The sequence below is a fragment of the Schistocerca nitens genome, chromosome 2 (assembly GCF_023898315.1).
Source record: "Schistocerca nitens isolate TAMUIC-IGC-003100 chromosome 2, iqSchNite1.1, whole genome shotgun sequence".
In the NCBI taxonomy this organism is placed as follows: Eukaryota; Metazoa; Arthropoda; class Insecta; order Orthoptera; family Acrididae; genus Schistocerca; species Schistocerca nitens.
The window spans coordinates 871,393,818-871,414,781 of NC_064615.1; the positions used below are offsets into that span (position 1 = coordinate 871,393,818).

Below are 20,964 nucleotides of genomic sequence, written 5' to 3' on the forward strand. Positions count from 1 at the left end.
GGATGTAAATGTGGACACCAGGCACAGAAATGAGCAAGCTTCTGCAGTCTTCCAGTGAATGTGATCCATATGGCAATTACTCTTTAAGTATGTCCACATAGCTTTAGATATACTCCTCTATCATCTCATCAGTAGCTCTATACACTATTTGATCAAAAGTATCCAGACACTTCTATGTAATGCAGAATTGATCACAAGATGTCACAAGGGACAGACCCGCCATCATAAAAGGAGTAGAGGAGTGTTGTCTTGTCAGTGAGAAGCAATAACAGCAGAATGGTTTGGTCAGCAGAGGTCATTGACTTCAAACATGGATTAGTCATTGAATGTTATATGAGTAACAAACATGTCAAGTACAATCCTCCGAAAGCTGCACAAGTTGGCTGTTAGTGATGTGGTGCGAAGTGGAAATGTGAAGGAGCAACCACAGCTAAACAAGACTAGACAGACCTCTTGTTCTGATGGACAGATACAGTTGAGCATTGTGGATGGTGACTGTAAAGAATCGCGTAAATCATGGGAGGAATCACTTGTGAGTTCCAGAGTGCTACCAGCAGAATGGATTTGTCAGGAGAGTTCAGTGACTTCATACAGGAACTAGTCATTAAATGTTATGTGAGTAACATATGGTACAATGATTGAACAACTTCTTGTAGCCAAACATTTCTGTAGTCAGTGAGCTAAGCAACACTTGAGGTAGTATAAAGAGTGGCACCACTGGACAGTGGATGACTGGAAATGCATCATTTTGAGTGATGTATCATGCTATGCCCTGCAGCATTGTGACAGAAGGATTTGGGTTTGGTGAATGACGGTAAAACATTACCTGCCATCATGTACATTGCCAGTACGGAGGAGGTGGCATTACGGTATGAGGGAGTTTTTCATGGTTTGGGTGAGGTCTTCTTATTACGTATAAGAAAGTGCTAAATGCAGAAGGGCATGAAAATATTTTACAGAATTGTGTGCTGCATAAGGTAGAGGAACAGTATGGAGACAATGATGATATCAATTTGACAATGCTGTCACAAAAGGGCATCTATAAGGCAATGGTTTGTTGACAAAACTGGCCCGCCCAGAGACTTGGCCTGAACCCAATAGAACACTATTGGGATGAATTAGAATGTTGAATTCACTCTAGACCCTAGTGTCCAAAGTCACTATCTTCTCTGGTTGTAGTTTTTGAGGAAGGATGAGCTGCCATTCCTCTATGGGATTCAGATACCTTGTTGAAAGTGTCCCCAGCATAGTTCAAGCTGTCATAAACATGAGGGGTCAACACATCCCACATAAATGTCCACTAATAGGTGTATGAATATTTGTGGTCAAATGGTGTAAATGCAGGAGGCTTGGAAAACGTCAGTAAAATCAGCATATGAGCTCATGGTTTTTCACTGATGATACTTAGATACATTTTGAAGATCAGTTATTGCAGTTATATTGCAAATGATGAAGTGCTGAGAAAAAGTGGTCTATGCATTTCACACAGAATCATTGTAAAAAAAGACTGAAGTTTGTAGAGCATATTCTGTGCATGAAAGATGGAAAAATCCCTGATTCAGCACTGTTGTGAATGAATGTAGGGATACAGAAGCAGAGAAAGACCTTGTAACACTTGGAAATGAACTTTTGCAGAGGATCTTTGGTGCATGGAGATAAAGTGGGAGAAAATTGAAGACTTGGCAGCTGATCATGTTTGCTTGAAGAAACTTGTTCTCTGATATGCAACTTAGCAAAATGGCTCTGAGCACTAAGGGACTCAACATCTTAGGTCATAAGTCCCCTAGAACTTAGAACTACTTAAACCTAACTAACCTAAGGACATCACACACACCCACGCCCGAGGCAGGATTCGAACCTGCTACCATAGCAGTCCCGCGGTTCCGGACTGCAGCGCCAGAACCGCACGGCCACTGCGGCCGGCGCAACTTAGCATCAGAAGAACTAAGCCTAAGCCTTCAGGTGGCTCTGGGTTACATTTTGTACCATTCATCAGCTGCAAACCTATCTGATATAAGATTGACATGTAATATATTGCAGGCAGTCCTTATAATACAAATAATTCACAGAAATGCATTTGGAGCTGCAACCAGCACACTCCCCAATAAGTCTTTAAAATGCATTTTCATTAGAAGCAGTAGCAAGCAAGTGAATACAGAACTCCAGATTAAAGTGGCTATTTATCTCTGAATTCACTGCTCACAAAGACACTGGCAGTTAAGGAAGAAGAAGAAGAAGCAATGCACTCAGCCAAGAAACTGATTTTCAATGAATCCCATATTAGAGCTGGGAAACATCACTGTATGGAAATATTCCCATTTTAATTCTGTTGGTAATTGTGACAACACCAAATCTAGGTTGGTAATGAATACCTTTCTATCACTTCCAATAGTCATACACATTTTGGAAAATTGCTTCAGTAATTTGAATGGCTTCAACACACATGTGTCTTTCTTTAAAGTACAATAATGAACTAGATGCTGACATAATCAACGATTTTGGTATGTTTTGTGCAGCATCACTTGCTTTAAAATGTTGTTTTCATTATTCATGTTTAGCATGCTCTACATTTGGGCTCAACTGATGAATTCCACATCAAATCCATTGTATTAGTTAATGTGCAAGGTATTTCATTATTAGAGTTGTTTTTGCTGTCATGCAGATGTTTTTTGGAATTGTGTGAATTATGACAATTTCTTTTTCTCTTTTTAAAGGGACCAATCAAGACCATCCTTTCCACATGCATGGTTATCATTTCCATGTGGTTGCTATGGAACTTCTAGAAGAAGAAGAAATTGTGTCACTTGTCCGGGTAAAAGAAATGAATGAAAATGGTGCAATAAATAAGACTCTTGAAGGAGCACCTCTTAAAGATACTATATCTGTTCCAATGAGAGGTTATACAGTAATTAGATTCAAAGCAGACAATCCTGGTAAGAGAACTTTTTTTTCCTCAAATAACACGCATATTATACTCTATAACTCTTGCGACACATGACTTAAAAAAGTGAAATTATTCAGTAAAGTCCATTACTTTTCTTTTGGGTATCAGATAATGTTCTTAGTAAATATTATTCTAATAATGCACAGAAAGTTCTGGTTGAGAATAATGATATATTTAGGAAAAAAGAGATGACACACTGAAAGGCAAAAGCACTGCATTGTTGACAGATACATAAACAAAAGGTACAGAGATTTTCTTTGTTAGCTTTCAGAATGAAATTCCTTTCTCAAGCTGTTGCACAAAAACACACACACTCACTCCATGCCCATGCCTGTCTCCATACAGTGCACTCATTTGACTGCCAGCTCTTTCCTGGTCCACGATGAGTATACTGTGTAGTCATCCAGCTACACATGGCTAACAAAATTAAGGCCTAACCTGCTATATCATCTAGTTAAGTTATGAATCAAGCCAATAGTGATCGAGACTCAGCCCTGCCACTAAATTTTCACCAGACTAACATAAAACACTGAGTCAATCCTGCTTGTTGCAAATCTGATGTGGTGTGGAAAAAAACACTCTCTGATTTCTACTAACAAAAGTTAGACAGTTTTGTCTAACTTTTATCTCTACGTACACAGCTAAGTACCATACAACTACATTCACATATGGTTATATTGATTTGACAATATGACATTTACTTCTAAGTGAACACAGAGTGCTCAGTCTGACACTTATTATTATGTTACTCGCATCTGTGTGTACTGCACCAATCAGGTGTAAGCAGAGTTTACAGATTTTCTTGACAAATGAATCTCCACCAATTTATATCATAATTTTGTAAACGAATCCATAAGTAAACATAATAGATATCATCAGGCATCAGGCATCCCTTTACAATATCCCCCCCTCACAAAATTTGGAAACAATTCGTTTACAATATTTTGTGACAGACTTTACGATTTTCCAAACAGTATATAAAATGATGCCAAAAAATAGAACACAGATGTATAGAAGTATCTGATACATTATATATTATGGAAAACATAAGAAAAATATCTACACTACAAGTCATAATTTTTATACTGTACATATCAGTACATGCCTTTCAGATTTTCAGATCTGTGCAACATACTGTCACAAGACAAATAATACAAAGTCAAAACTACAACATTACAACACTAAACTATGGAAAAAATTACAGAGATAATGTAAATTGCTAGAATCACAAATTGCAAGTTTACATCCATAAAACCACACCTTCAAAATCTTCAAAAGAGAAGAGAAAAAAATTCAGAGCATAAGGCATGATGAGGGAGCTGACTCGAAAAACTCACAATGACTGACACATACCAGAAGAATATACTCAATCATGTGTTGGATTATAGCACAAAATCAATCAGCCACATAAACCAGAGAATTTAAAGATATGTTGACTCATGAAAACACAAAATAATGAAAAAATAATAGGGCCTAAGTTTACAATGTAGGGACTAACCCATGAATCCAAATCACACTGGGTAAAACCAGCAAAAAGTTTCGAAGCAACAAAATGAATAAAGTTCATAATCATATTAGTATGTCCAATCATATGTATCATATGTAAAGAGTATTTATAAGAAGCATCTAGCCTCAATCAATAGTTGCACACTCTCCTTGAGTACACACACACACACAATTCAATTTCCAGTCAAATACAATATTGCAGTACTCAGGATAAATACAGGTAAACAGAGCCATAAATAGCTTTGAATGATGACATAATTGAGTAGCTTGATGTAGTTGACAGATGCTTGAGTACATTACTCAGCACCTATAAATCTCACATAAGTCGACTGTTCCAACAGGGTTCAGCCATACAGCAGTGTGAGGAGTAGATCTACCCATATCTCTCAGTTTCCTCCCTAGAGTTATGATCAGATGTTCCAATGGATAGGTAACTTCCTGTCTAGTATTCACATCAAATCCTGAAACTTTTTGTTTTTACTAAATATGCTGTTCAATACCTTCCTCACATGTATACATCTTGTTGTATTGTCTGTACTACTAAGTGTCTTCCACACAATTTGCTAGTTGTTCATACAAACTAACCTATGTACATAGAGACATTGAAGATTCACTTGCAATAGAAAAAAATGTATAAAATACATACTGATTTCAAGTTACATAATGTATTGGGAAGTTAATCCCCATACTTGAAAAAACATACATTTATGTGGAATAACACTGTCTTTAGCAGTCTTTCCTAACAATTTACATAGCTCAGTCACAACACTGATGTAGTTGACGGATGCTTGAGTACATTATTTAGCACCTATAATCTCACATAAGTCGACTGTTCCAACAGGGTACAGCCATACAGCAGTGTGAGGAGTAGATCTACCCATATCTCTCAGTTTCCTCCCTAGAGTTATGATCAGATGTTCCAATGGATAGGTAACTTCCTGTCTAGTATTCACATCAAATCCTGAAACTTTTTTTTTTTTTTTTTTTTTTTTTTTTTTAATACTAAATATGCTGTTCAATACCTTCCTCACATCACATGGCATATCCTCTCCTTATTTATATTGCAGAAGCATTTATGTAGGATTTGCTTCAGATAGGACTAAAAAGTTATCACATATGAAACTTTAATAATCGGAGCTAAATGCAGTGAAAAAATGAAATTATAAAATGATACACACAGATATACTAAGATACTATTCCTAATTTTTACAATATTTAATGGCATTATCCCATCTCAAAATTGTAAAAGGATCTATTCATTTAGTCTCATGGCATATATGTATCAAATTTTAAAGCAAAAATCTATTACAAAACATAACTATATGATGTATCATAGATTTAAACTCAGTCAATAGCTAAGACAGAATTTTAGAAATCACACCATCTTACATACCACATCCGTGACAAACTAAACACAAGTATATAGTCTTATGAATCTGCAAACGTAGTGTATATTTTCTTCTAGACTAGGGATCATTGTGCATCCATGTTTAAAGATCTTATCTTCTATACCAGAAGTTAACAGTACTTGACATCTTACCAATTTGTTTGCTTCCTAATAGCTCTTCTTATCTTTACACCGGCAATGGACATTGCCACAAAATTTTTACTATACTTAATCATGTCTCTAAATTATTCAGATATAACACAAATTGGGCTATCTGTATCAATCAAACTGTTCCCTTCCCATTGATCAATCTTAATCTTAATGTAAGGACACTCCAAATCTGAATCATCATCTCTGTTATTAGACACTTCATGTAAAAGATCACTTTCAATTTCCTCAAATGCTACATCCACACTGTCTTTACTTTATTAGTATCATAGAATTACTTTGGTTACTCATGTTGTCAGGTAAAGATTGAACACAATGAATGGATTCCATGGCATCACATCACTTGTTACAGAAGGAACACAAAATACATTCCTGTCAAAATTACACTTCCTGCTTAGGTCATCTTTCACTTCATTCCATCAATTTGGATACAAATTTTGACTAACCATGGCTAACTTATTCCAGAATGCACATTTACTTATGTTATCATCAATCTGGTCCCAAAAAAACTTCAAAACGTTTTAACCTTTATTCTCTTGCGTCACAGATAACTCACATTTACTATTTGAATCATAACTCTGCTTAACATTAATGAAAAACTGCTTTGACTGGACTGGTATTCCATGACACTCACTTATAATATCACATACATCACTTACCTAACCTGTATTGTCAACATCCTTCACAAATAACTCTGAACATTCATTATTCTTAAACTCCACAAATACCTGATACTTATCATCATCATCATTATCATCATCATAATCTTCCAAAATTACTTCATCAACAACATAATTAATAACACAAGTATCATCTCCATTAAAGTCTCTTATCTCACCTACACCTGTTTGCAATAAGCTACCAGTCTCAGACTTACCAACATCAGTTATTTCACAGCTCTCATTCACATCTACATAAAAAATATCACCTAGTTCAGATCCAATACAATCACCACCTGATTTACATACATCAAGAACACTGTTTTCTGACCAAGACAAGAAATCATTAGTACCTACTACATCAAAATTCTTACTACTCTCACATTCTGGTTTGTGATTAGTACCTGCATCACCATAATGAAACATAGTATCCCAAAACTTTTGATCAAAGCATAAATGTGCCATATTATTAACACTTATTATAGTCTGGTAGTGTGAACTGGGGGTCCTGTGTTTGTTGTGTTTCCTCACCCCAAAACTATTGACCTTCATTGAGGCAGACTTTTGTTTCCTGAGTAATTACTTCTATGACTGTTTCTCCTATTAAATTGCCCATTCTTATCCCCATTATTCCTATCCTGCTGATGTTCAAAATTTCTGTCTCTATTAAAATTTGGATCCTGATAGAATTTACCATTATCTCTGTTTCTGCAGTTATTCTCATTGTGATTTCTATTGTTTCAATTATTAAGGTACATACTTCTCTCTACGGCCCTATCAAGCCTGTAAAGATATCGTAAAAGCTGCTCAAGACAATCATCAGTTCCGTGTACTAAACCCCACTGCAACCTATCTGGTAATCTCCTCTTAAGTGCATCAATCAACATAATTTTGTCAAATGGTTTGTTAAAGTGTGTTAATTTCTTAAGTTGGTTCTTACAAAATTCTTTCAGAGTTTCATCCCTATTCCTATAATAAGGACCATTCAAAAATTCAGTTTTAATTCTCCCCTGTTCAGCTTCCAACCAAAATTTATTTTAAAAAGTTTTCTTGAAACTTTGATACTGTGTATTTCCCACTGACTTAAATTTAAATTTACCCAAGACAGAGCTTCATCTTCAAGACATCTTTTAACAAATTTAATTTTTTTATTGTCACTCATGCCTGACACCAAACTATCTCTGCAGTGGTGCACAAAATCCACTGGATGTAAATTGTCTGATGGAAAACTTTTGAATGGAGTGTAGGACCATGCAATAGCATTGTTTGAAGACAGATTTTTGTGAATACAGTTTCCCTGAGCTGTTGAAACTTTTTGATCTAAAACATTTTCTTTAGTTAGCATGCTGTTTTCAACATTAAACATTTTTTGATCTAAACTACTAAAGTTGTGTTCCATATTTCCTCTGCAGCCTTCTGTTGAAATCTGAGTTGTTAACAGTCTTCTCCTGTTGTGAATATTGTGCAACTTACTCATTTTTCAAAACAATAAATTTATTTGTCAAGATATTGACTTTTTCATTCACATTTTTCAGTCCATCTGACAACCCATTTTTAGCAACAAAACCAGAGTACTAAGTTGGTCTACTTGGCATTGTACCCTGTCCATTTTATCATTGTTTTCAGTTCTTATTGCTGTCAACTGATCATGTTTTAATGTACATTAGAAACAATGTGTCTAATTTTGTGTTGATAAGTGATATTCATAGCCATAATACTAGAAACAGAACATCTGTAGACGTACCATATCATAGATTATCAAAATTGCATAACTCTTACCTAGTTCTTGGACTAAGGATGTTTAATAGACTAAGTGCTGACTTTAAAGAACTGCCTGTAAATATCTTTAAAGCTAAATTATACAAGCTACTAGTGAACAATCCGTTTTACACCATTGATGAATTCTTTGAAGATTCTGTATTCTAACGTGTACCTATTTTATGTAAACCAATTTACATTGATATAGTAGTTTATGTAGAAATATATGCTCTTGACTTTATCTATTGCTGTAATCAGCTGAATGACAGTAAAATTATTATTATTATTATTATTATTATTATTATTATTGATTGCACTGAATTTGTTACTGTTATCTGTTTTTATTTCTATTAACTGATCATTAACTGCACTCAATTTTGCCAATATCAATTGCTTAATATCAGTTTTCACTGTTTCTTTGCTTTCTACACCTTCATTTAAAATTCACAGATAGTTTGTACTTATCTATTCTGATGTCCTTCATCATATTTGTGAAGTCCTCTCCCAATTCATCTGGTCCATCATCGTTGTTATTGATATTATCTCATCACTGTTGATACAACTTTTTTGAGCAGCTCTTGGGCACTTTTTTTGTCGAGTGATTGAAGTTCAATAACATTTTTATTTAAAAATACACAAATAATTGTCCTTTCTTCTTTGGCAACAGACAAAACTTTGTTATCAGTCAACAGATCATGGCTGATGCCCACTCTTGTAATCTTACCCTCCCATGCATCACTATTAGAATTGCCTTAGGCTATTCACTATTTTCAAAAACTTTAAGAGGTGTAAGGTATACAAAAGAAAAACTTTTTACTTATCTTCATTTTCTCCTCTTGTTGTTGTTGGCTTCAAGTCTTGCATCTAGGATACATTTTTGAAGCTGTAATTTTTATAATGTTGTGGGTTCTTGATAACTGAATAACTGATGAAGATTTGCTTGTTGCCATGAATATCTGTTTATTTTGTCTCATTCTTCTAAATCTCACCAACTTTAAAATTTTCACTTCTATCACACCACAAATTACATTATTAGTGACACACAAAAAAACACTTCTGGTTCTGTCAGAGGCATGCCCACTACTAACGTTCTGCAGTATCCACAATATTCCAAAGAGTTTACAAAGCAAAAGAGTTTACACATTTTCTTAACAAAAGAAGGATCTTCGCTAAAATATATCATTGTTTTGTAAATGAGTCCAGAAATAAATTTTATAATTTTTGTCGGATTGTGCAATAGGATAATAGGAATTTTAAGTATTCCCGTTATTTTGTAATTTCAAACATTTCTCAAAGAAGAGTAATTTTAACTGTAGATACAGAGTACTAACAAAGTAATTTCCTTTTTCGTATTTATCTGAAATATAATATATCATATACAAAATCAAATGAAGTTCATTCAGTTAACCAGCTGAGAATGTTCACCTATACAAGAATTGACAGTATACACAGTATCGGTTATTTCTATAAAAAAAAAGGTAGTGTTGGAGGAGGGTGTTCCATTACAATATTCAATTGACAAGAAAACCTAACTACTAATGTCCAAAAGGGAAATAATATCATTTGCATATCACTATTTTCAAATAACAGCTACTCATTACATTACAGATCAAAATAAACACTATGCTGTTTCACCAGAAAATCATGTACAACTAAAAAAAAAAAAAAGCAAGAAAGAAAACAGGAAAAATACCTTTTATATAGGTCACAACTAGTGATGTCTTCACAACTGGGGTGCGGACTGGGTTGGGGTGAGTGATGGAGAGAGGCAGGAGGCAGGGATAGGGTTGGGGGGAAGCTCCTAGCCACTCGTGGGAGAGTGGGGAGCCACCTGTGGGCTAGTTAGGGATGCAGGTAGAGGTGGCAGATGGCTGAGCACATGATTTTGCAGACTAGGGCGCGAGATGCAGCACACAAGTAGCTGACATGTAGAGAGAGTGTGTGTGTGTGTGTGTGTGTGTGTGTGTGTGTGTGTGTGTGTGTGCGTGTGTGGGGGGGGGGGGGGAGATGGAGGGAGGGGGTGGGACAGCGAGTTAGCTTTATACCAAGGAAGTTATGGGAGTGAAGGATGTGCTGTCAGGATAGCTCCCATCTGCACAGCTCTCGAAAGAGGGTGGTGGTGGGGAAGATCCAGATGCATGGGTTGTGAAACAAACATTGAAATCTCGCATTTTGTGCTCTGCTGTGTGTTGTGCTACTGGATTGTCCACCTTGTTTTTGCCAACAGTGGTTGCTTGTCACACCAATGTAAAATGCTGTGCTGGTATACAACAAGGCTGCTTTCACAGGTGGCCTGACCTCTGATGGGGTAGGATAAGACTGTGACAGAGCTGGAGCAGGAGGTGCTGGTTGGGTGGATAGGGCAGGTCTTGCATCTGGGTCTTCCACAAGGGTATGATCCCTGGGGCAGGGGATTGGGGATGGGAGTGGCATAGGGATGGACTAGGATATTGTGGAGGTTGGATGACGGAACACCACTTTGGGAGAGGATGGAAGTATCTTGGGTAGGATGTCCCTCATTTCAGGGATGATGATAGATATTCGTAGCCAAAGTGATACCATTCCAGAAGTCCAACACAACATCCAATCCCTGCTGAAATCCTTAGGCCCTTCCCAGACCCGCTCTGCTGAATTCGTCTCCCTGCTCACCCCAACAACAGTCCGCACACCCATGTTCTACGTGCTCCCCAAAATCCACAAACCTAACAATTCTGAGACCCCATTGTGACTGGTTATAGTGCCCTCACCAAAAGTATCTTGGCCCTTGTTGACCAACATCTCAACCAATTGTGCAAAACCTAGCCAGCCACATTAAAGATACCAACCACTTCCTGCACCAGCTCTCCACCATCCTCACACCCTTACCTCCCTGGTCCCTACTTGTCACTGTAGATGCAACATTCTTATACACCAGCATCCATCACACCCATGGCCTTGCCATGAATGAAGACTACCTTTCCCAAAGCCCTGCAGATCCCAAAATCACCAGTTCACTCCTCATACACATAACCAACTACATCCTAACCCAAAACTACTTTACCTTTGAAAGGGAGGTATACAAACAAATGCATGGCACAGCCATGGGTACCCACATGACACCCTCCTATGCCAACCCCTTCATGGACCACCTACAGAAACATTCCCAACTTCCCAAAACTCAAACTCCTGTCCAGGACAACTTATCCTCATTACTCCACAATCTCAACACCTTCTCTCCCATTCACTTCATCTGGTCCTTCTCCAGCCATCGTGCCACTTCCTAGATGTCGATCTTCTCCTCACTGATGGCTCCATCAACACCTCAGTCCACATCATATCCACCAATCACCAACAGTACCTCCAATTTGACAGCTGCCACCTCTTCTACACCAAAAAATCCCTCCCATACAGCCTGCCCACCCATGGCAGACACATCTGTAGTGAAGAGAACTCCCACGTCCAGTATGCTGAAGGCCCCACAAAAATCTTTGCAGACAGGATATACCTCCCAGACCAAATATACAAACAGATCTCCCATGCCATATCCACACATACACCTGATCCTCACATTCATCCCAGGAACCAACCACAGAGAAGCACCCCCTTGTCACTCATTACCACCAGGGACTGGAGTGACTAAACTACATCCTTTGTCAGGGCTTTGATTATAAATCATCATGCCCTGAAATGAGGGACATCCTACCCAAGATACTTCCATCCCCTCCCAAAGTGGTGTTCTGCCACCCATCCAACTCAACAAGTTCCTAGTCCATTCCTACATCTACATCTACATCTATATGGATACTCTGCAAATCACATTTAAGTGCCTGGCAGAGGATTCATCTAACCACCTTCAAAATTCTCTATTATTTCAATCTTGTATAGTGCGCAGAAAGAATGAACACCTATATCTTTCTGTACGAGCTCTGATTTCCCTTATTTTATCTTGGTGATCATTCCTCCCTATGTAGGTCAATGTCAACAAAATATTTTCACATTCGGAGGAGAAAGTTGGTGATTGAAATTTCATGAGAAGATTCTGTTGCAACAAAAAACAATTTGTTTTTAATTATGTCCAGCCCAAATCCTGTATAATTTCTGTGACACTCTTTCCCATATCGCGATGATACAAAACGTGCTGCCTTTCTTTGAACTTTTTCGATGTACTCTGTCAGTCCTATCTGGTAAGGATCCCACACCATGCAGCAGTATTCTAAAAGAGGATGGACAAGTGTAATGTAGGCAGTCTCCTTAGTAGGCCTATGCCACTCCCACACCCAGTCCCTTGCCACAGAGATCATACACTTGTGAAAGACCCCGATGCAAGACCTGCCCTAACCAATAACCCAGCACCTTGTAATCCAGTCCCTGTCACAGGCTTGTCTTACCCTCAGAGGCCGGGTCACCTGTGTATGCAGCCATGTTATACACCAGCTCTACTGCAACCACTGCACAGCGTTTTACATTGGTATTACAATCAACCAGCTGTCAGCCAGAATGAATGGCCTTTGCCAAATTGTTGCCAAAAACAAGGTGGACCACACAGTGGCACAACATGCAGTAGACCACAACATGCGAGCCCGTGGCTCTTCACAACCCTTGCCATCTGGATCCCATTCACCAACACCTGCTTTTCTGAGCTGTACAGATGGAAGCTATCCTTACAGCACATCCTTTGCTCCTGGAACTTCCCTGGCCTAAACAACTTGGTGACCCCCCACCTCCAACCAATAGAGAGAGAGAGAGAGACTGACAGCTTCCCATTCTCCCACATGCTGATAGACACTCCCCCCCCCCTCCTACCCCCCCCCCTGCCTCGTGCCTCTCTCCATCCCTTACTCCACCCCACCCTGCACTCCACCTCACCCCAGTACACTTATCATGGGCTAGGAAAGAACTGTCAGTCAAATGAACACAATGTAGGGAGACATAGCAAAGCAAATCTCTGTACGTTTTGTTTGTTTATCTGTTGACAACGATGTGCTTCTGCCTTTTGGTGAGTCATCTCTTTATTCTTAAATATTATTCTAAATTATTTTGAGTGAAAAATTCTTTATATGACTGTACATGAGAAGGACACATCATCTTGGCTGTAAAGCCCCTTTATAAAGTGCATAATTAGGTGGCAGTGGTAAAATACAGGGAGCGAAAGGCTATTTACAATTTGCACAGAAACCAGATGGCAGTTATAAGAGTTGAGGGACATGAAAGGGAAGCAGTGGTTGGGAAGGGAGTGAGACAGGGTTATAGCCTCTCCCCAATGTTATTCAATCTGTATATTGAGCAAGCAGTGAAGGAAACAAAAGAAAAATTCGGAGTAGGAATTAAAATCCATGGAGAAGAAATAAAAACTTTGAGGTTCCCGAATGACACTGTAATTCTGTCAGAGACAGCAAAGGACTTGGAAGAGCAGTTGAACGCAATGGACATGGTCTTGAAAGTACAAGGCTAGACTCCAAACAAATAGCTTCAGAAAAGATTTTATAACACTTCAGTTTACATTCAGTGTTAGCAAATTTCTATTCTTTGAAAACACTTTTCTTCCCATTGCCAGTCTACATTTGATGTTCTCTCTACTTTGGCCACAATTGGTCAATTTACTGCCCATATAGCAACTCTCATTTATTAATTTTAGTGTCTCATTTTCTAACTTAATTCTTTCAGCATTGCCAGATTTAGTTCAACTACATCCCATTACCGCTGTTCTTCCTTTGTTAATGTTTATCTTATATCCTCATTTCAAGTCACTGTCAATTCCATTCAACTGAGCTTCCAAGTCCTTTGCTGTCTCAGACAGATATTAAATGTCATCAGCAAATTGCAGAGCATTTATTTCATCTTCCTGAACTTTAATTTCCTTTCCAAATTTCTTCTTGCTTTCCTTCACAGCTTGATTAATGTACATATTGAATAACACTGGTGATATGCTACAACCATGTCCTACTCACTCCTGAAGCACTGCTTCCCTTTCATTCCCTTTGACTCTTATAACTGCCATCTTGTTTTTGTACAAGTTGTAAATAATCTTTTGCTCCCTTTTCTTTAACCCTGCTACCTTCAAAATTCTGAGAGTGTATTCCAGTCAATATATCAAGATCTTTTCAGAAACTACAAATGCTATAAATGTAAGTCTGCCTTTCCTTAATTGATCATCGAAGATAGATTGTAATTTTAGTATTGCCTCACATGTTACAACAATTCTTTGGTACCCAAACTGTTGTTCCCTGAGGTCAACTTCTACCAGTTTGTCCCTTCTTATGTAAATAATTCCTTTACAAACATGACTTATTAAACTGATAGTTTGGTAATATTCATTTTACTTCTACCATTACAAGCTGTAGTAATAATTTCTATTATTTGCTGCTCTTTATGGACAGTGATCTCAGCAAAACTAACTATACCATTGTAATCAGTGAACTGAAAGCTACTCCCTGAATAATAAATTAATGAGAAATATTGTATGTATAACTTTTCATGAATTTCAAGCATATGTGGTATACTTGAAACTGCACTGTTGAAACATACTTAATTATTTGACAGGAATAGAGTAGTAGCAGTTGGAATAGTCCCAGGTTGCCATGTTTCACCCTGTGGAGGACCCAGATGAAAGAGTTGTCCATTTCACTGCAGCATCCTGCTGCAGTGCCAGCAGAGGATTATTCTATCCCATCAAAAGATAGGGCCACTTGGCCACTGGCAAACTGTGATGAAGAGCAGAGTTTACTATCTAGTGGCAAACAGGCTGCTTAGCTTGATTTTAATTCTGCCCCCCCCCCCCCCCCCCCCCCCCGCTGCAGCATTAGCTCTAGCTTTTCTGAGTTGTGTAAATGGGAGCTATCCTTGCAACATATTCTTCATTCCTGTGATCTTCCTGGCCTCAGTCTATACTAACCCCCCCCCCCCCCCCTCCCACACACAAACACTCTTCCCAACAGTCTGCCCTTCTTCTTCAGTTCTGTCTCCCCCACCCCTCCCCAAGTCTGCTGCGCCAGCTCATCATAATCATGTGCTGCATGAATTCACTGGTTCTGTTGCCCATGTGTCACATTCCACATTCATATCCTGTTCGCCTGCTCCGTTTTCCTCCCTTATTTCGATCTTGTGCACCTGCTGCCTCCATTTGAGCCATGTGTATGTTAGCTTCTTAAAAGATTTGTGTAAAAGCGAGTGAAGTTTTCATTCTATTCTCTATGCCTGTCAATGAGTCAGTGAGACTTCTATGCAGTAAATTGTTTCCTTTACTCTTAATAATTTAAATTCTGCTGAAACCTTCTCTATTATACACATAAAGTTAAATTTTTGCATATACATTGAGAGCACAAAATATAATAAAATGTAATGTTGTTTGTGTTTGTGTTTTACTGATGATGCAGGAAGGCCAGTACATTTGTAACTCTCTTGGTCTCTTTCACATACGCATGTGGGAAGGCCAGTACATCTGTAACTCTCTTGCTTTCTTTCACATACACTTGACATAAAGAATTCAATTAATGAAGCTAATACTAGAAGCAGTAATAATGACTATGCAAGATTTTAATGGTTACATTTGCTTATGCTAACAGTATCTGATAACACACATGTCTATTTATCAATCTGCTATAGCAAGAGCAAACATGATTTATGGAATGTAGTACTTTATAGAGAAATGCGTAAGATACAATGAACTGCAGGTTGTGTGGAGCACTGAACATATTGACTGGAAAACAGTAAGATAAGTTACAGAGTAGGTTGAGCACTCATTTGTAATCACTTAAATAATATTGTTTCTTTGGTGGCTCACCAGAGCATGCCATGGAGCTCACCCAGGTAGCCTCTATAAGTGGGCCTGTGAACTGTATGGACACACTATTTCTGAAATTGCAGGTGTCATGAGTGAAAGTACATCACTCCTCCCTTCTTGGAATGGAAAAATCACATACATAAAAACACTAGGCATAGAAAAGTACACAGTACAGAAAAAAATCCATGGTACAGATAAAAAGCACGGTACTAAAAAAGCACTGGAACCAAAAAAGCACTGGTTCCAAAAAAGCTCTAGTACCAAAAAAGCACTGGTACCCTGAAAAAAGAAGCACTGATCTTACAAGACACTGAGATTAAGAGTCATGGAAAACACCAATGATGGCATTGACGTCCATTTCACCACCTGATGGTGGCAGCTGCTGTGGCATGTGGTGGGCAGGTGCAGGCATGTAGGGAAAAGAAGTGATGAGGGGGAGGTTTGGCACACCTTCCCCCGTGCCATGAGAGGCTGTAAGACAGGACTGGGGATAGCATCTTCATAGTGACAACTTTGTCACGGTCAGCAGCTAGTGCCAAAGGTTGCACAGGACCCAGCGACATTGTCGGCAGTGGCTGCGGTGTCAGGTACAGTGGGAGTTGCACCAGTGATGGCAGAAAGCAAGCATTGAAATTGGTATAGGCTGAAAGGTGTATTGATGATGAGAAGGCACCTAGTGGCCTCGTTCAAGCAGAGCTGGAGGTATGCTTCCAATTAATCAGTCTTGGAAAAATAGTGGGTGCCTGACAATTTTGCAAGCAACTTGTTAGGTAGCCATCGGCTTCTTCACAATGCCCTGTAGTGCAGCCCAGTCACTGTAAGAAATAGGCTGAATGATACTGGCTGATATCAAATGGTCTAATTCAGCCTTGGCAGAGTCACACAACGTGACAGGTACCTGTTGCACCTTTCACGGTAATGTGGGCCTGAAAACTGGTAGCCCAACTGAGCCCAGGGGAAACAGGGATGAAAATTCAGAGCAGAGGGACTCCAGTTACTGATACAGAACTTGATTTGACACTAAATTTACCTCATTGCATCTAACCTGAACAGTTCTGTGGTATGGGGGTGATCCACAACAAGGAAGGTGAGGGAGTGAACAACAGAATTGTAAGAGACAAAAGTGGAGAACTGACCTAGGATTGGAATCTGCTGTTTATTGTAGCTAACCAACTTCTATGAAACCTGTGTGAGGGCAAGGGAGCCGAAGTACACATACATTTGTGTGTTTACTAAAGTCACTGCAGCTCCTGTGTCCTCTTGCATTTTAGTGGTTTATTAAACACATACAAGTCAGTAAATAATTTGTTTGAGGAAACAGTCATTGTAGAGATACAGTTTATATCCATCAGTACTACTGTGTCTGCCTTTGAAGAGGAGTTGCACAACAACGCAATGTGCCTTTTTTCCGACACTTATTGCAAACCACTCAGTATTCAGGGCATGCAGCATGCTCATGTTTGATGAAGCAGTACGGGCAAGATGGAAGGTGAGCACACTGCCACTGCCGTGATTTGCCCTGCTGCTGCTGTGGCCATAACCAGTGCTGCCCCATGGGACACAGAGTTGAAGGTTTTAAAAGGTGCAATGGCTTTCATGTAATCCTGAACACATGCAAAGTGCCTAACGGGAGTTGACTGCACAACTTTTGATATCTCCCCAACGCAGAAATTTGACTACCTGCAGCCCGTGACACTTCAGAGGACTGTGCTATATTGAGTACATCTTTAAGTGTCAGATTCTCACACTGAAGTGCTTTTTCACAGACTTCCCTATCTGAGGCCAGATGAATAATAATGTCACACACCATGTGATTAGCGAAGGATTCATGATGATGGGTACTAGTGACAAATTGACAACACTGGCTCAACCCATGTGATACTGCAGTACAAGCTTTGTAAAATTGGTTTGGGAATTTCTGACGATGGTAAAATTCTACACGCATTGCAATGACATGTGTTCTGCCACTTACAGATTGAGAGAAGCTTGCACAGTTCCTCAAATGATAAGTTGGCCAGTTCATGCAAAGATGCAAGTTGGCATAACAACTGATAAACGCATGGCAAAATCCAGTAAACAAAGAAAGTCCTACATAGGTCTGCATCTTCCACGTAAGAAACATGGAAATGTCTTGTAGGAGTCCCAATATCAGCCAATTCATTGTATGCCACAAAGGGCGATGGTTGCACTGACAGAAGACTAATCTTTCAAAAACACTCTGACCATCCCCACCCTCTTGTTCCCCAAAGTTAGTTTATTAATGTTTGGAGTAAGTTAGTAAATTGGGCAGCTGATCACATTTTCACACCATTTGCCACACTTAGATTGTGACACACTGAAGTGAGTGACAGAAACAGTTGATCTTGTTTGTTATGTATTGATGGCTCATTGTTCTTCTCCTTTCTGTGGTTTATCATTCTATAACTAAGTAGAGTTCAAATAACTGATATCAATATAATAGAGGGAAACATTCCACGTGGGAAAAATATATCTAAAAACAAAGATGATGTGACTTAACCGAACGAAAGCGCTGGCAGGTCGATAGACACACAAACAAACACAAACACACACACAAAATTCAAGCTTTCGCATCAATCTGTTGCCTCATCAGGAAAGAGGGGAAGGAGAGGGAAAGACGAAAGGATGTGGGTTTTAAGGGAGAGGGTAAGGAGTCATTCCATTCCCGGGAGCGGAAAGACTTACCTTAGGGGGAAAAAAGGACAGGTATACACTCGCACACACACATATATCCATCCACACATATACAGACACACATGTCTGCTTGTGTCTGTATATGTGTGGATGGATATGTGTGTGTAGCAATATGCAGCAAAGAAGTTACTATAATATATCAATCTATATCTGCAAAACAATCTTTGAAACATATATTTCATAAATAAAACACAATCAATTGTCTATCTTTTTTGAAAAGTCAACAATTATTATTGTAATTACATTAAGTATTTATAATCATCTACATTTAAACATTGTTAAATAGCTTTTTAGTAATTGGTTTTAGTTTTTGTGTCTTTGGTGTGGTATCATTTGCTTCATACGATTCAAGATTGCTTAGTATGTTTACCTCACCACAATCACTTTTATTACAGTAGGCCCCCCCCCCCCCCACCCTCCCCCCAAAATTTTGAAAGCATAAAATGTGAGAAAAAATTTGATACAAATAATAAATGTGGTTACATCAACAGTTTTTTGTTATGTGATATACATTTTTTTGACTCTTTTAGCATTACCACTTCATTCAAATAAGGCCAAGAGCAGAATTTTGCTTTACAATGTTCTCTTCTCACATATTTTCAAAAGTATTTCAAAGTCTGAACTTTTACTTATTCTGTAGCTCTCAAATTATTACTGAATATTATATAACACATATGGGATAAGCAAAATATGGCATGCGTAACAGTAATTTTATCATATTGGCATCACAGTAGAACTTGTATTTCATGAAAACGTCTGCATACCAGCATTTACAAATCTGTCTTCAATAAGCAAAACGTCATTGACTGGTAAAGCCCTATGACCAAAAGAAAACATCTTAATCCATTTAAAGTCATTTGAAGTGCTTTAAACAAAATACAACAAAATACGTTAGCTCAAAAAAATGGTTCAAATGGCTCTGAGCACTATGGGACTTAACTGCTACCGAGCGAGGTGGCGCAGTGGTTAGCACACTGGACTCGCATTCGGGAGGACGACGGTTCAATCCCGTCTCCAGCCATCCTGATTTAGGTTTTCCGTGATTTCCCTAAATCGTTTCAGGCAAATGCCGGGATGGTTCCTTTGAAAGGGCACGGCCGATTTCCTTCCCAATCCTTCCCTAACCCGAGCTTGCGCTCCGTCTCTAATGACCTCGTTGTCGACGGGACGTTAAACACTAACCACCACCGCCACCACTTAACTGCTGTGGTCATCAGTCCCCTAGAACTTAGAACTACTTAAACCTAACTAACCTTAGGACATCACACACATCCATGCCTGAGGCAGGATTCGAACCTGCGACCGTAGCGGTAGCGCAGTTCCAGACTGTAGCGCCTAGAACTGCTCGACTACTCCGGCCGGTACGTTGACTCACAGGACAAAATTAATGTAGTTAGTAAGGGACTTAATCCTTTTTCTCATAACACTGATAAAATTTTTTTGTAACAACATTTTACAATGTCTTACTTCCAAGTTTACCTTTCAAACAAACATTGAACACTCAGCATATAAAAATATGCTACAACAAAAATTATTCCTTGCTCTGTTTGGCAACAACTTTCCTTTTTTTAATAATGTGATGGGTGCTATAAGGTTAGTTGTGTTGGATGGGATCATCCACTGAAGTTGTGGTGACATAAACAGGATAGACTCCAGACAGAGAAGATTGAAGAGCACAGTGGGAATAGAATCCAGACAGGAAAGAATTAGAATAGAAAGAATTAGAATAGAGTGAACCAGAAATTAAGAATGGATACACCCAGCTAGAGAAGGCACCACTCACCATGTAGTGTGACTACCGAAGTCCACAGACCGCCTACCTATTCCATGTGCAAAATTATCAATTTTTATCACTTATTTTGTTTTAGTCTCTGATTGTTACAAAAATTTTGCATTCATTAGTTTTCATATCACATAATAGATTATACAACAGCATAAGAAAAATTGCTTTTCAAGTCTTTCAAATTATGTTGCAGGATGAGACAACTAGCTCATTCTTATATCTTACACGTTTTCTTAAAAACTGGATTATTTAGTTGCTTATGTAAAAAATATTGGTCATAAATTATGC

At 38.6% G+C, this 20,964-nt stretch overlaps 1 protein-coding gene across 1 annotated transcript in view; it reads left to right on the forward strand.

Annotated features, from left to right (window-relative positions):
* Window positions 1-20,964, forward strand: part of LOC126237153 (uncharacterized) — a 219,466-nt gene that overhangs the window by 189,584 nt on the left and 8,918 nt on the right. Inside the window, exon 10 of the mRNA XM_049946999.1 lies at window positions 2,715-2,933. Within this exon, the coding sequence (XP_049802956.1) occupies window positions 2,715-2,933 (219 nt within the window). The remainder of the gene's footprint in view (window positions 1-2,714; window positions 2,934-20,964) is intronic.